The 14217-nt window shown below is 38.3% G+C and overlaps 1 protein-coding gene across 1 annotated transcript in view; it reads left to right on the top strand.

Moving 5' to 3' along the window:
- Nucleotides 1-14217, top strand: part of ESR2 (estrogen receptor 2 (ER beta)) — an 84177-nt gene that overhangs the window by 9779 nt on the left and 60181 nt on the right. Inside the window, exon 3 of the mRNA XM_008566247.1 lies at nucleotides 6428-6544. Within this exon, the coding sequence (XP_008564469.1) occupies nucleotides 6428-6544 (117 nt within the window). The remainder of the gene's footprint in view (nucleotides 1-6427; nucleotides 6545-14217) is intronic.

The raw sequence follows: 14217 nt of genomic DNA, 5'->3' as shown, positions 1-14217 counted from the left end.
AAAAAGACAAAAAAAAAAAAAAAAAGAAAAAAAAAAATATATATCTATCCAGGGCCAGCCCAGTGGCGCACTGCTGCAGTGCACCACTTGGGAAGTGCGGCGGCGCTCCTGCCGAGGGTTCGGATCCCACATGCAGAACGGCCGCTCACTGGCTGAGCGAGGTGCGGGAGCAACACCGAGGGTTGTGATCCCGTGGCCGGTCCCGGTCCGGTACGGGCGCGACACTGAGGGTTGTGATCCATTGCCGGTCACGAAAAAAGACAAAAAAATATGTCCGGTACAGGCGCGACACTGAGGGTTGTGATCCATTGCCGGTCACGAAAAAAGACAAAAAAATATATATATATGTATCCAGAACATTTCTCAGTGGTATTTCCAGAAATTTTATTCTTTTGGCTATTTATCTTATATCTATAAATAGTAATTATTACTTTCATTTTGATATTTATAGTGACCCTGTTTCATTATTCTTTTACAGTTTAAAATCTATTTGGCTGGTGCTCATAGATCAACTCTTTATTTCTTAAGACTGTAGAGGCTGAGCTTTCAATGGGAAGCTGTAACAACCCATAGGTTTTGTAAAATATTATTACTTTGGAGACATATACTTTGTTATCTTAGAATTTATTTGACCTTGAACTCACGAATGTTGTCTTGAGGGAACAGGTAGATGCCTGCTCTTGAGGTATAAGAATGCTGGGGAGAGTGTGGGTGATAAACATTGCTCTATTTTTAAAATAAGAAAACTGGAAGGCTGAGGTGAAATGAAACTCAGATCTTCTGATTCCAAGTGCAGTGCTATTTTTTTGTCTACAATGAAGCTGAATATGAATGATAATAGGTGTTCAAACAGACTCAATCATTTTTCAGAGAAAACAAAGATAACATTTTATGTTTTGTATCAAAAAAAGCACATTTTTTCTGTGAAGTTTTATATATTAACTAAAGAATTAACTACATATTTTGCTTTGAAGTTTTCTCTCGGTTTTGTTAGCATGGAGTAGCATGCTTCTGAAACTATTGCGTGAGATAAGAAAACCATTTTAACCCATTGAAATAGTTGGCGCAGTTTGAGGAGGATTTCTTGGGTGGGGCCAGAAGTGAAGTGAATCTCCATGACCTTCTTGTATAAAATGTTCTAGACTATTTTTATTGTGTGTGTTCATATCATGCTTTCTGATCCTTTTTTAAAAGTAAAATTATCTTCTAAAGTAAACTCTGAGGGAAAAAAAAGCAATAACAAGATAACTACCTATTCCTTTAAAAAATTTTATAACATACCTACCCTTGGGCATAGGTAGAACCTGTGAGTATGATGAGAAGGTTTCTCCCTTCGTTAGGTTACATTATATAGCATTATATATAGTGTTTGGATAGTCACTCTCAGATTATGCTATGATTGTATAAGTTCCATCCCAGCAGATTGGAGAGAGATTAGAAGTCAGAGAGATGCATTCCTCCTGGCCTGGAAGAAAGCAGACATCACATTGTGAACTGCCACTGGGCAAGGAACTGCAGGTACCTCTAGGAGCTGAGAGCAGTGTGCACCCATAGCTAGCATAAAATGGGGACCTCAGTCCTACAACCACAGGGAACTGATTCTGTCAACAGCTTGAATGAGCATGGAAGAGGACTCTGAGCTTCAGATGAGCTAATATCTTGATTGCAGTCTTGTAATATCCTTAGTATATTACCCAGCTTAGCTGTGCCTGATTTCTGACTCATGAAATTGAAGAGATAATAGGTTTGTTTTGTTTCAAGCTGCTAAATTTATGCAAATTTGTTATGCAGCATAGAAAACTAAAACAACAACCTTAAGGAGGTTATTGAACTGAGCTTAATTTTTTTTCATTCGTAAAACAGGGATCATATCTCTTTATAGGGAAGTGATAGGATTAATGAAATGTTGATGAAAGGTACTGGAAATCAGGGGATAGTCAGATATGTTGGTATGTCAGGCTGGGCAGACATTGCTTCCTGCACATAGCCGTGGGGGTGTCAATGAGAGAGAGGTTTTTGCATCTCTGGGGGGAAGTGTCTTACTACTCCTACAGCTATGTAGTCTGCACCTTTTCTGGTAGCCCAGGCCAACTCAGGGCATGGTCATGGAGCCACAAACAAGTGAATTTCTTTTCTTTTCTTTTTTTTTTTTTTAATGTAGCCCAGGCCAACTCAGGGCATGGTCATGGAGCCACAAACAAGTGAATTTCTTTTCTTTTTTTTTTTTTTTTAATGATGACCAGTAAGGGATTCTTAACCCTTGACTTGGTGTTGTCAGCACCACGCTCTCCCAAGTAAGCTAACTGGCCATCCCTATATAGGGATCTGAACCCTTGGCTTTGGTGTTATCAGCACCACACTCTCCCAAGTGAGCCACAGGCTGGCCCTACAACAACTGAATTTCAACTTGTGTTTTGTTGAGCAAACATTATTAGAATCTATTTAAAGTCAAAATTATAAAATTTGATTATGATCCAAATAGAAATATATCTTTTGAGGAATGTTCTTTAAAATCTGATGAGTTGGGAAAAGGAAAGTTAATTTCAAACATTATTAGAATCTATTTAAAGTCAAAATTATAAAATTTGATTATGATCCAAATAGAAACATATCTTTTGAGGAATGTTCTTTAAAATCTGATGAGTTGGGAAAAGGAAAGTTAATTTCAAAAAATTAAAACAATAACATCTGAAATACAGATAAATTTCAATTTACCTGCACTTGAATATTTATTTGTATATATCTGTATTTGAATGAATAAGCAGCCACATTGCTTGGGAAGCCACTGGAAACTTTTTAAAATGAGTCTCAAACTTACAGAAAATGTGCATATGCAGTGTAAAGAAGCTTTTGTCCTGGAATCATTTGAGAATGAGTTGCCAACATTATGTCCCATCACCCCCAAATACTTTAACATGTATTTCCTAGATAGCCACAACATATAACCATCAAAATTGATACATTACTACCATCTAATCCTCAGACTCCATTCAAGTTTTGTCAGTTTTCTCAGTAGAGCCCTCACAGCAAAAGGATCCAGTTCAGAATCACACTTTGTGTTTCGTTATGTTTCTAGCCTGAATAGTTCCTCAGTCTTTCCTTGATTTTCATCATCTTGACACTTTTGAAGATTTAAGGCCAGTTATTTTGCACAGTGTCCCTCACTTTGGGTTTGTGTGATGTTCCCTCATCGTTAGATTCAGCTTACACATTATTGGCAGGAATATCACAGAAATGATGCTGTATTCATCTCTCTGGCTCTTTTCATGTGGTATGTGATTTCAGTTTGTCCCATTACTAGTGATGTTCACTTTGATTATTTGATTAAGGTTATATCTACTAGGCTTCTATTCTGTAAAATTACTCTTTTTACCTTCATAATTAGTATTTTTGTTGGGAGATCTTTGAGACTATGTAAATGTACCATTCCTCATTAAACCTTCAATTAATTAATTTATAATAGTATAATTTATAATTTCCTATTTTTTGCAGTGGGTTACTGTCTGTTAGTATCATTATTATTTTGATGTCCAGAGTGTCTCAGATTTGGCCAGTAGAAGCCCCTTTTACTGGCTTCTGTATCTTTTTTGACATGTACTCATAATTCTTTGGGTATTTCTTTACTTCCTGGCACAGCAAAATGTTCCAGCTTTTCTTGTACTTTAGCTGCCACAGTCCTGGAATAAGTTATTTCTCCACAGAGCCTTGTTTCCTCTTAGTGAAGAATGTTATTTATAAACCCGTGTCTGGGTACTAGTTTGCTCAGTGCTGATGTCCCCATTCCCAGGCCCTCTCTGGGGATAGAGTTACAGAATACATTTATGTATGTATGTGCATACATGTACAAACATACTTCTGTGTTTCTATATTTTTAGGTATTGAAAACCATATGTTCACCCTAATATCTTGAATTCCAACTCAGTATCATGAGATTTGTTCTAATTTTCTCCCTTTCCATATTTGTGTCTCCTTTCTCTAACATGAGGAACCTGGCTCCTGTGATTCTTAATATTTGATCAATACCTATTTATGACAGAATTTTCTCTGTTGCTGCCATTGTCCCTCCTTCAGGTGGACACATTCTTCATCCCACTTGGGCTTCAATATCCTGCACTGGAGACTGCCCCACAGAGAAGCTTTCTTCACCCTACTCAGGGTCCATCACCACCTCCCTCATGTCCCTGCATAGGCCTTCTCCTCACCCTGCTCACAAGAGCATTATTAACCAAAGAAATAACCCACTTCACTTTTGTAAAGATAATATATGCTCATTATAAAACATTTGAACTATGCAGAAAAATGCCACACAGAAGGAAGTTAAGTCACCCCAAATTCTATCACGCAGAAATAATTGTTCATGTTGTTGATGAGCCTTCCAGCTCTGTCCTCATATATAAAGATGATAGATCAAAGTACTTTAATAAAATGGAACCATACTAGAGATGCTATTGTTTTTAATAAAACAATATTAACTGTAGTTTAATTTAAGTATAAAAAAAGAAAAGGAGCCTAAGAAACGTTTGAAAAACATTGTTGTACTTCACATACATCTTCTTTGCTACATGAGAGATTCATGTAGATTAAGAGACTGTGAAGACTGTTACAAGGTTAGTTTGTTTTTTAATTGCCTTTACATTGTGGGCTAACATACATGTAGAATTCTGCATGTAGCATGTCTAGTTAAAGAACAATTATAAAGCAAATCCCCCACTTGGGAGCATGGTGGCGCTCCTGCCGAGGGTTCAGATCCCACATACAGACTGGTTCCCGCTCACTGGCTGAGCGAGGTGCGGGCGCGACACCGAGGGTTGCGATCCCGTTGCCGGTCCCGGTCTGGTACGGGCGCGACACTGAGGGTTGCAATCCGTTGCCGGACACGAAAAAAAAAAATCCCTCTGTAACTAGTGTTCAGACAATTAAATAGGATTTTTCAGTGTCCCAGAATCCCTCTGGATGGTCCATCCAGTCACGGCTCCTTCCCGCCCTCCAGAGGTAAGACAGTCCTATCTTCTGTCTTCCTTGCTATGGTCTTACCACTTATGCATGCATCCCTAAGCACTGTAGTTTTGTTTTCTCTATTTTTGGACTTTATGTAATCTTCTATATGTTCTTTCATGACTTATTTTTATGACATGCTCATTTCATCTATTATTGAGATTCATTTATTCTCCACATTAAAATTCTGGCCCACTATAGGCTTAATGTAAGTAGTTTAGGCCATATTGTTTATTAGAAAGACACAATGAGGAAATAAAGGCACCTAAATACCCTATTTGCTTTCTCTTTTTATGTATTTTATTACAATTTCTATTTCCTAAACCTCTCTCAGACCCATGTAGCTTTCATCTTCCTTCCTACCAAGAACCAATCCAGACAGCCCCTCTCATTTGCACAACCACAGCAGGCCCTCACCTGGTCTCCTGGCCTCCATTCCTTTCAGTGCCTGTAATCCATTCTCCACACTGCATTTGAAATAATGATTTTGAAATGTAAATTTTCTTATCTCTTCCTTACATAAAAGAATTAAAAGTGCCACTGTCTTAGAAGTTGCTATATAACAGACAACTTCAAAATCTTAGTGTCTTCCTACAATGAGCAATATTTTTTATACTTATGAGTCTTTGAATTGGTTAGGGTAGCTCCACTTCATAAGGCTTGCCTCTGGACTTTGGGCTGAGTTCAGGTCTGTTATATGTGTCCCCAGATTGTCCTTGGACTAGTAGCTACCTCATAGGAGTTCAAGAGGCCAAGCCAAACTGTGGGATTAGCACATCTATTAACACACCATTGGCTACAGAAAGTCGTGTAGCCACACCCAACATCAAATGGTGGGGAAGTATATTTTGCCCAGTCTAGCACACTGCAGGGTCCCAAGGCTGAGGGAGAGGGGAAAGAATTGAGAACAACAATCTATGTCAAGCAGCAGTACTTTCTGTTCTTATTTAGGTTGCCTTTTGGTTTAGTTTAGTTTAGTTGACTATGAAGTCCCGTAAAAATGTTACATTAAATCCCAAAGAGGGATGTATGTAAGAGAACGTAAGCAGTTGAATTTGGTGACTTGAGACACAAGTATAATTCTTAAGGAGTTCTGTGATTTGAAGCAAATCAATTTCGTGTGAATCTCTGACTTTCCATGTCCAAAGGAGAATATTTCTGAATGTATCTCTTGAGAATTCTAGGAATATGCAGAGAATAATATATTAATCAAAAAATAGGATATTGAAATATTCCTAGGTCTCCTTTACTTATTAACAAGGCAACAGTGCCACTTAATCTTGCTTATAAAATTACTTGTACCTGTACCTGTTGTTAAGAAGATGTCCCCTGACTCTCAGCTGGGTAGTGTCATCAATGTTGTTGATCAGGAAGAGATTTAACCAAGATATTGTGACAATAACCTCCCTTTTCTTTTTTCACTCTGCTATAGGACATAATGATTATATTTGTCCAGCTACTAATCAGTGCACAATAGATAAGAACCGACGCAAGAGCTGCCAGGCCTGCCGACTTCGGAAGTGCTATGAAGTAGGAATGGTGAAGTGTGGTGAGTGCTCCCCTCCCCTCTTAGGTATGGGGGCCATGCTGAAAGCTGTGTCTTCTGATGAAGACATGTAGCCTGGATGAGAGGAGATTTAGGTATGGTGATTATCTTCAGGTGTTTTATGCTGTCACATTGGAGGGGGTGTTGACTTATTCCCTGTAGCTGCTGAGGACAGAACTGGGGTGAATGGGAGCAAGTGACAGCGGGCAGATTTTGGCTCAGCATAGGGGAGAACCTTCTACAATCCAAACAATCTGGCAACAAAATAGGCTGCCACATGGCTTAGGGGACTTCTAGCCACTGAAATGCTCAAACGGGCTGGATGACTATCTGCCTGAGACCTTGAAAAGTCCAATTCTAAGGATGAAGTCTTGGTAAATGTCCACAGTTAAAACTTGTGACAACAAAGTAGAATGTCTTGTGGATTACTTGGTAACTATGGGGAAGACTCATGCCTAGCCCTCCACTAGCTTTCTAGAAGTGGAAAAAAATATGCAGAGGAGTTAGAAATGTGATAGAACTATGAAAAGTACATAGAGCCTAGATTTTATTCTATGACAGTATATATGTGTATATATACATATATAACGTATAATACATACATATACATATATGTGTGTATTTTATAGAGGCACACATAGATGAAAAAAAAGAAAGAAAAATGAGCACTTTAGTGTAACTACTGACAAAGATACCAACATCTTGTTCTCTCCACCTGGATAGATTTTGGTTCACTTGTCTGTACACACTTTCTTGTTTATGTACTCATATCACCTTTTCCTCTATTTTTCATATGCTTCTGGGGGCCAATATTTTGCCTGTAATGGTAGCTGTAATTTCTTTCTTTGTAACTAATTATTTGAAAATTTTAAGACAAAGTTTCTCTCTTTTCTCCCTGACAGTCTTTTAGTAGGTCTGCCTCTTGAATATTCTCTGCCGTTTTCTTCTGTGTGTACAGTAGATTAGAACTCTCACCTAGTTCAGAATTATAGCAGAAGTTCTCTTACTTTGATCATGCTTCTCTGGCTTCCTAGAATCACTGATGTTCTTTTTCTTCTGGAAAACGTCCTGCCAATGTCCATGACCTCCCAGTGTGTATTGATTACTCTCTCAAACGTTTGAATATTTCTGCTCCCACCACTTCAGTTATATCTTTATCAGAAACCAGTGGGCTTCTTCCCAAACCCATTTCTACTCATTAAAATTGTTACATTATATAATTTAATTATAATTTATGCAAACATAGGAAATATAAGTAGGAAAAGACAGTTCCCACAAAAGCTCAGTTGAAAGTTTTGAATAAAACTGTAAAGTACTAACAGCTATTGAGTTAGGAACAGGTGAAATTGGTGGAAAAAATCATAAATCTAGGAAGATTCTGAATTCAGATTGCCTTAATAGTGTCTAGGTTGTTGCTTTTTTTTAAAGAAAGTAAAACTGAAAACCCAGAGATAATATCTCACAGATGTGGTTTATGTAGAAAAGTGACTTGTCCAATTGGCAGAGTTGCTTAAAGAGAAAGTGGTGGCCCTCTGGTAAAGGGTTGCAAACAAATATGTTTTTAGTTCATATTTTAGGGTAAAAGTGTGTGTGTTTTAAAAATGACTTCTAATTGAGTCTCAGGGTAAGAATGCTTTTATTGAATCAGGATCTGTTGGACAACTGTAACCTTCATGTGTATATGGTGGGAAGAGCATGAGGGTTGGACTCCCATAGACTGTCTCATTTTTATTTCATTGCTTCTTGCTAACTGTGACTGTACTCAAACTACTTAATCTCTCTGGCCTTCAGTTCTCTTATCTGAAACCAAGGTATCTGCTTCCTTGGGTTTTGTGAGGAATAAGTATGAGGACATATTTAAAGACCTAGCACCATGTCTGGCACTCAATTTTAATTCTCTTTCATTTCTCTCTCCCTCGTTGAAAAGCTCATGTAAGTTATGAGTTTTAGTACAATGGAGTTTCACTCTATTGAGTACAGACCATGTCTGGCACTCAATTTTAATTCTCTTTCATTTCTCTCTCCCTCGTTGAAAAGCTCATTTAAGTTATGAGTTTTAGTACAATGGAGTTTCACTCTATTGAGTACAGAGATACAGTTAAAAAAATCTTTCATGGAAAAGGGGGCAAGAGAAAAGTTGTTGAATTTAGCCGAAAGTCACTGGGTAGGACTCTCTAAGAAAAAGGATTTTATACTCTTTGTAGATTACAGAAGAAACAAAATGGGTTGATGTGCATACAGTTGTATATTTAGCTCTTCACTGAACACAGAGAAAAACCAGTGGGGGTAAATTTTCTTAACTATGCCTCTCTCCTTTCCTACCATTCTCATCTGCCCTCCCCCTAACCCCTCTATCCACATTTTTCTTTCTATCTAGTCTTGGAGGATTAGGAATTCTACCTGCATTCTAGATCCTCCTGCAGCATTCCACTTCCCTTTTATACAATATCATGTCCCTTCTGTCATCACCTTTTTCTTCTGTATTTCTGATCTCATCTTTTCTACTTGAAGTATTGAAATGATTGTTTAAATGGTGACTAACTTCAGACATAAGGCTTCATTATAAGGATACACTGAAATGTAAATAGCCAGGTGAATAGCCAAATATTCAGTCTGTATCCTGTGTTGAGACAATAGCTCAGCATCTCTTTATTCACCTGCTGTGTATACTTCTATGAAAGGGATTTGATAGGTACGTGGTATGAAATAGTGGTGAAAAGGCACCAGCTCCGTATTTAAACTACTGCTTGGGTTTAGAACCTACTTTTGCCATTCTCTAGCTTTCCTACCTTGGACAAGTTATTTGAACTCTCTTATGCCTGGTTCCACCTTTGTACATTGGAGATAATAATAGCTCTTGTACTCTACGGTGTTTGTCAGACTGAGATAATCTGTGTGCAATACACAATTCCTGGTATACAAAACTTCCAGAAGATGTTAGCTGCCATTATTATCATTTACTACTGTCATCCCCATCATCCTCATCATCATTTTTGGGCTGGAGCTGTTTATCACTGTCTAATATGGAGCCACTCCTATGCGGTAGAGTTTCTCATTAACTCACTCAGAGGCAGCTTTCCTAGGTTAAGTTGTCAAAGCCACAACACTAGAAATATCCTTTACAGAAAAATATGAATTCCTTGTCAAGAAACTTATTTATTTTATTTTATTTAGCCTAGATTCCCCAGAACTCACTATAGGGCATGGAACATAGGGTTTTGTCAGTAAAACTTGGTAAAATAAATTTGAATATATGGATTCGAAATTTTTCACTTTGGGCATGTAAATCTGTCTTGTAAACTTCTTATCCTCATGTACTCTACTAAAGAGAAATGTGTGATCAGAAAGTTGCTTTCTTAAACCATACATTTTGTTCCTGGGCATATAACTGATTTTAAATACAGTATCTATAGCACTCTTTCTGATTACTAATAAAATGAATTATATTTTAGACTTTTAATTCTTTTAGTAATAAAATTGATACAAATGTCCCTGAATGGATAGAGACCTTGCTTCAACTATAATTAGCCAAGGTTAAGAGGAAGTTCTGATAAATTTTCTTGAAAGCCAGTAATTTAGATTTGCTCAGATCTTCTAATATTTCTTTTTAAAAATGTGGACAATTGAACTTAGTGAACAAAAATAATGGTGGGAGTATGAACACTAGGCATTTTTGCAGATATTAACTTAAAATTTTTTAGGAAAAAAATTCATGTAAAAGTTATACCTATCTAATGACATCCTGATTTGAAACATGTCTTAAGTTGTATTTTACATTTTTGTTTTCAACCAATGAATGTTTAGAAATATTTTTGTGCTCAAATGAATAGGGGTTTAAAAGTTATATTGTTATTGTTGATTTCTATTTTTATAGTATTATGGTCAGAGAATATTATCTATATGACTTCAATTTTTTTTTTTTTTTTTTTAAAAGATGACCGGTAAGGGGATCTCAACCCTTGGCTTGGTGTTGTCAGCACCACGCTCAGCCAGCGAGCAAACCAGCCATCCCTATATGGGATCCGAACCCGGGGCCTTGGTGTTATCAGCACCGCACTCTCCCGAGTGAGCCACGAGCCGGCCCAATATATGACTTCAATTTTAGTTAAGATTTCCTTCTTGACCTAGTTTGTTTTGTTTTGTTTTTAATTTTTATTGAATCATAATTGATTATACATTTTGGGGGGTTCAATGTTGACATATGATGATCAAATCAATATTACTAGCATATATATTGTTATAAATGGTACTTATTTTTGATGCCACTTGTCCAATCTCTCCCTATCTCCCTCTGTCTCCCCCCACCCCCCTCTAATAACCCTAGATTTCTTCTCTCCTTCTGAAAGAGTAATGGTTACTCTGTTGATTTGTTGCCTAAATGACCTGTCCAATGCTGAGAGGTGTGTTCAGGTCCCCCAATACTATTGTAGAGCAGATGCTTCTTCTGTCACTCTGGAATGGGCTTTGTGGAGAAAGACATCCTTTTCTTTTCTTTGGTCTCTGCTGGTTACTCTCCTTGTGTCAATACACTCCAGTGGCTGGCAGACCATCTGCATGGAGGTTGTGGTGTCTAGCTGCTTTTGCAGCAGCCGTGGTTATTATGTTGTCTGTGGTGGGCCACCCACATGGAGGTGATGTTTTTGGCATGCTCCTTGGTGCTGGTGGTGTGCCTGGATGTGGGAGGGGGGTCCGGTCCCTGGCTCCAAGCCTCAGGTCCCCAGGCAGGCCTGAGGCACTGGCAGTGTGCCTGGGCTGGAACTAATTTTTTGTCCTTTGCTTACTTCTAAAATGGTGGAACTTCCTGTGGGGACAATTACCTGAGCTGTGTGGTTGAGCTAAATTGCTGCTTTGCTGCTGATTCTCTAGGGAAGGCTTTTTGTGCAGCTCAGGTTTTAATGGTTGACCTTGTAGGTACTTCCAGCTCTCCAGAGACCTGGTACACCTGGGTTGTGTAGAAACTCTGACCTGGGCCTGAGTCTTTTCATCAAACTGCACCCCATGCAATTCTATATTCCTGACCAGTCTCCTCTGAGTGGTCCTTCACTGATTGGGGTGCCAGGCAGCTGTCCTTGCTGTGCCCTGTTGCTTTTGTGTTGCTTCGCCCCCCAAGGATTTGTCACCCCTGTGCCCCTGGGTGATGGAGATGCAAAGGATTACTCAAAGCCCATCTCTTCTGAGCAGTGAGAGAACCTGAAGTGGTTAATCTCCCACTGGAACGCTGAAGGGAGAGGCATAGCTTCCTTGGGAAATTAACCCCAAATTGGGGTTCTCTTCCTGAATTTATTTTCCAGACCAGGAAGTTACAGGAAGAGACATAGGTGGGGTTATAGTTTAACAATATAGGTCCGTAACTTTCAGTAAAACAAGCCAGATGACATTCCAGTAAGGCTATCAACAAAAGCTTGATCTTAGCAAACATTCCTTCTTACATCAATTTCTTAGTATCTTTACATAACAATTAGTAACTAGTCTGTCCTTGAGCCAGCAACCTTACTGTGCCACAAATCTTTATCTTACACCAGAGACTTTATAGCCTGAGGAAAATTTCCAGTCCTCTGCAAGGTCAATATTTGAAACTGCAAGACTTTGGAAACCCAGGCCCTGTGAGGTACATTTGCTTTATAGTATATTCCACAGTGCCCCAGTGTTCCCCTGGTAGGCCCATCTCCCCCACTGTCCATGCTGCAAACACTTGCCATGGGACAGGCCATGCACTGATCTCTTGCAATGACTCACTGGCCTCTGAGTGGCTCCTTTTTTCAGTTGTCTGTGGCTCCTTGCTCCTGTGTGAGTCCACAGGAACATTAACAGTGGTCTAGTTAATGAGGACCACCAAGGCCCTCTCTTCCCCTGAAGCCTCCAAGCAACTTCATACAAAGGACACAGCTGTGGCTTTTGCCAATTCTTGCTCTGTACACTCACCAGCTCCAGCACTGAAGTGGCCAGGGCTCGAAATGGTGGGACCAATCCTTTCTTTCTCTCATCATGGCTTCTCCTGCTTTCATGAACTGCATAGGTTTCTCCTCCTCTTCCCCTGAGATCTAGCGGCCCCAGCTTGGCTGTCCTTGATTTTTTATAGTTGTAAATTGGTTGATTTGTGGGAGAGAGTGATGCTGGGGACTGTCTATTCTGCCATCTTGACCAGAAGCCAATTGAACCCTTATCTTACCTCATACACAAAAACTAACCCCAAATGGATTAAAGACTTAAATGTAACACCTGAAACCATAAAACTTCTAGAATGAAGTACAGGGAAAATTCCTTTACATTGGTCTTGGCAATGATTTTTTGTATATGACAGCAGAAGCATGGGCAACAAAAGGAAAAATAAACAAGTGGAACTATATCAAACTAAAAACTCCTGCAGGGCAAAGGAAACAATCAAAATGAAAAGGCAACCTATGGAATGAGAGAAAAATTTACAAATCATATATCTGATAAGGATTTAATACCCAAAATATTTGCAAACCGTATATCTGATAAGGAGTATAAGGAACTCATAGAACTCAACAGCAAAAAGAAAACAAACAAACCCAAGTAACCCAATCTAAAAATGGGCAAAGTACCTGAATAAATGTTTTGCCAAAGAAGACATACAAATAGGCAACAATTATATGAAAAGGTATTCAACATGACTAATTACCAGGGAAATGCAAATCAAAACCACAATGAGATATCACCTCAAACATGTTAGAATGGCTATTATCAAAAGGATAAGAGATAATGTGTATTGGTGAGGATCTGGAGAAAAGGGACCCTCATACACTATTGGTGGGAATGTAAATTGGTACAGGTATTACAGAAAACAGTATGGAAGTTCCTCAAAAAGTTAAAAATAGAACTACTATGTGATCCAGCAATTTCACTTCTGGGTATATATTCTGAGGAAATAAAATCAATATCTTGAAGAAATATCTGCACTCTCATGTTCATTCATTGCAGCATTATTTATAACTGCCAATATACGGAAACAACCTATGTGTCAGCAGATGAACTTATAAAGAAAATGTGACACACATGCACACAATGGAATATTATCCAGCCATAAAAAAAGAAGAAAATCCCACATTTGTGATAACATGGATGAACCTGGAGGACATTAGGCTAAGTGAAGCCAGACACAGAAAGACAAATATTGTATGCTCTCACTTATATGTGGAATCTATGCAAGTCTAACTCACAGAAGCAGAGAGTAGAATGGTGATTGCCTGGGTCTTGGGATGGGGTAGGGAGATATTGGTCAAAGGGTACAAACTTTCAGTGCTAAGATGAATAAATCTTGGGGATCTAATGTATAGCATGGTGACTATAGTTAATAATACTGTATTATATATTTGAAATTTGCTGAGTAGATCTTAAGTGTTCTCACACACACACACACAAACACACAAAAGTAACTATGTGAGGTGAATGTGTTAATTAGTTTGATTGTGGCAATCATTTCACAATGTGTACATATATTAAATCATTATGTAGTAGGTACATCTTAAATATATACAATTTTATTTTTCAATTACCCCTTAATAAAGCTGGGGAAAAAATTAAAATATTTTCCAAAATAAAAAATCTGCTTGTAAATGCTCATTTTAAAAATCAGAAAAGAAAGATAGAAGAAAAAAAAATTATCCGTAGTCCTGCCATCCTTCTTTGCCTTCAAGTCTTCACTCAAATATCAC

The sequence above is a fragment of the Galeopterus variegatus genome, unplaced genomic scaffold (assembly GCF_000696425.1).
Source record: "Galeopterus variegatus unplaced genomic scaffold, G_variegatus-3.0.2 Scaffold231, whole genome shotgun sequence".
In the NCBI taxonomy this organism is placed as follows: domain Eukaryota; kingdom Metazoa; phylum Chordata; class Mammalia; order Dermoptera; family Cynocephalidae; genus Galeopterus; species Galeopterus variegatus.
The sequence above is the reverse complement of the archived record's forward strand: the minus strand, read 5'-3'. Positions and strand labels throughout refer to the sequence as shown.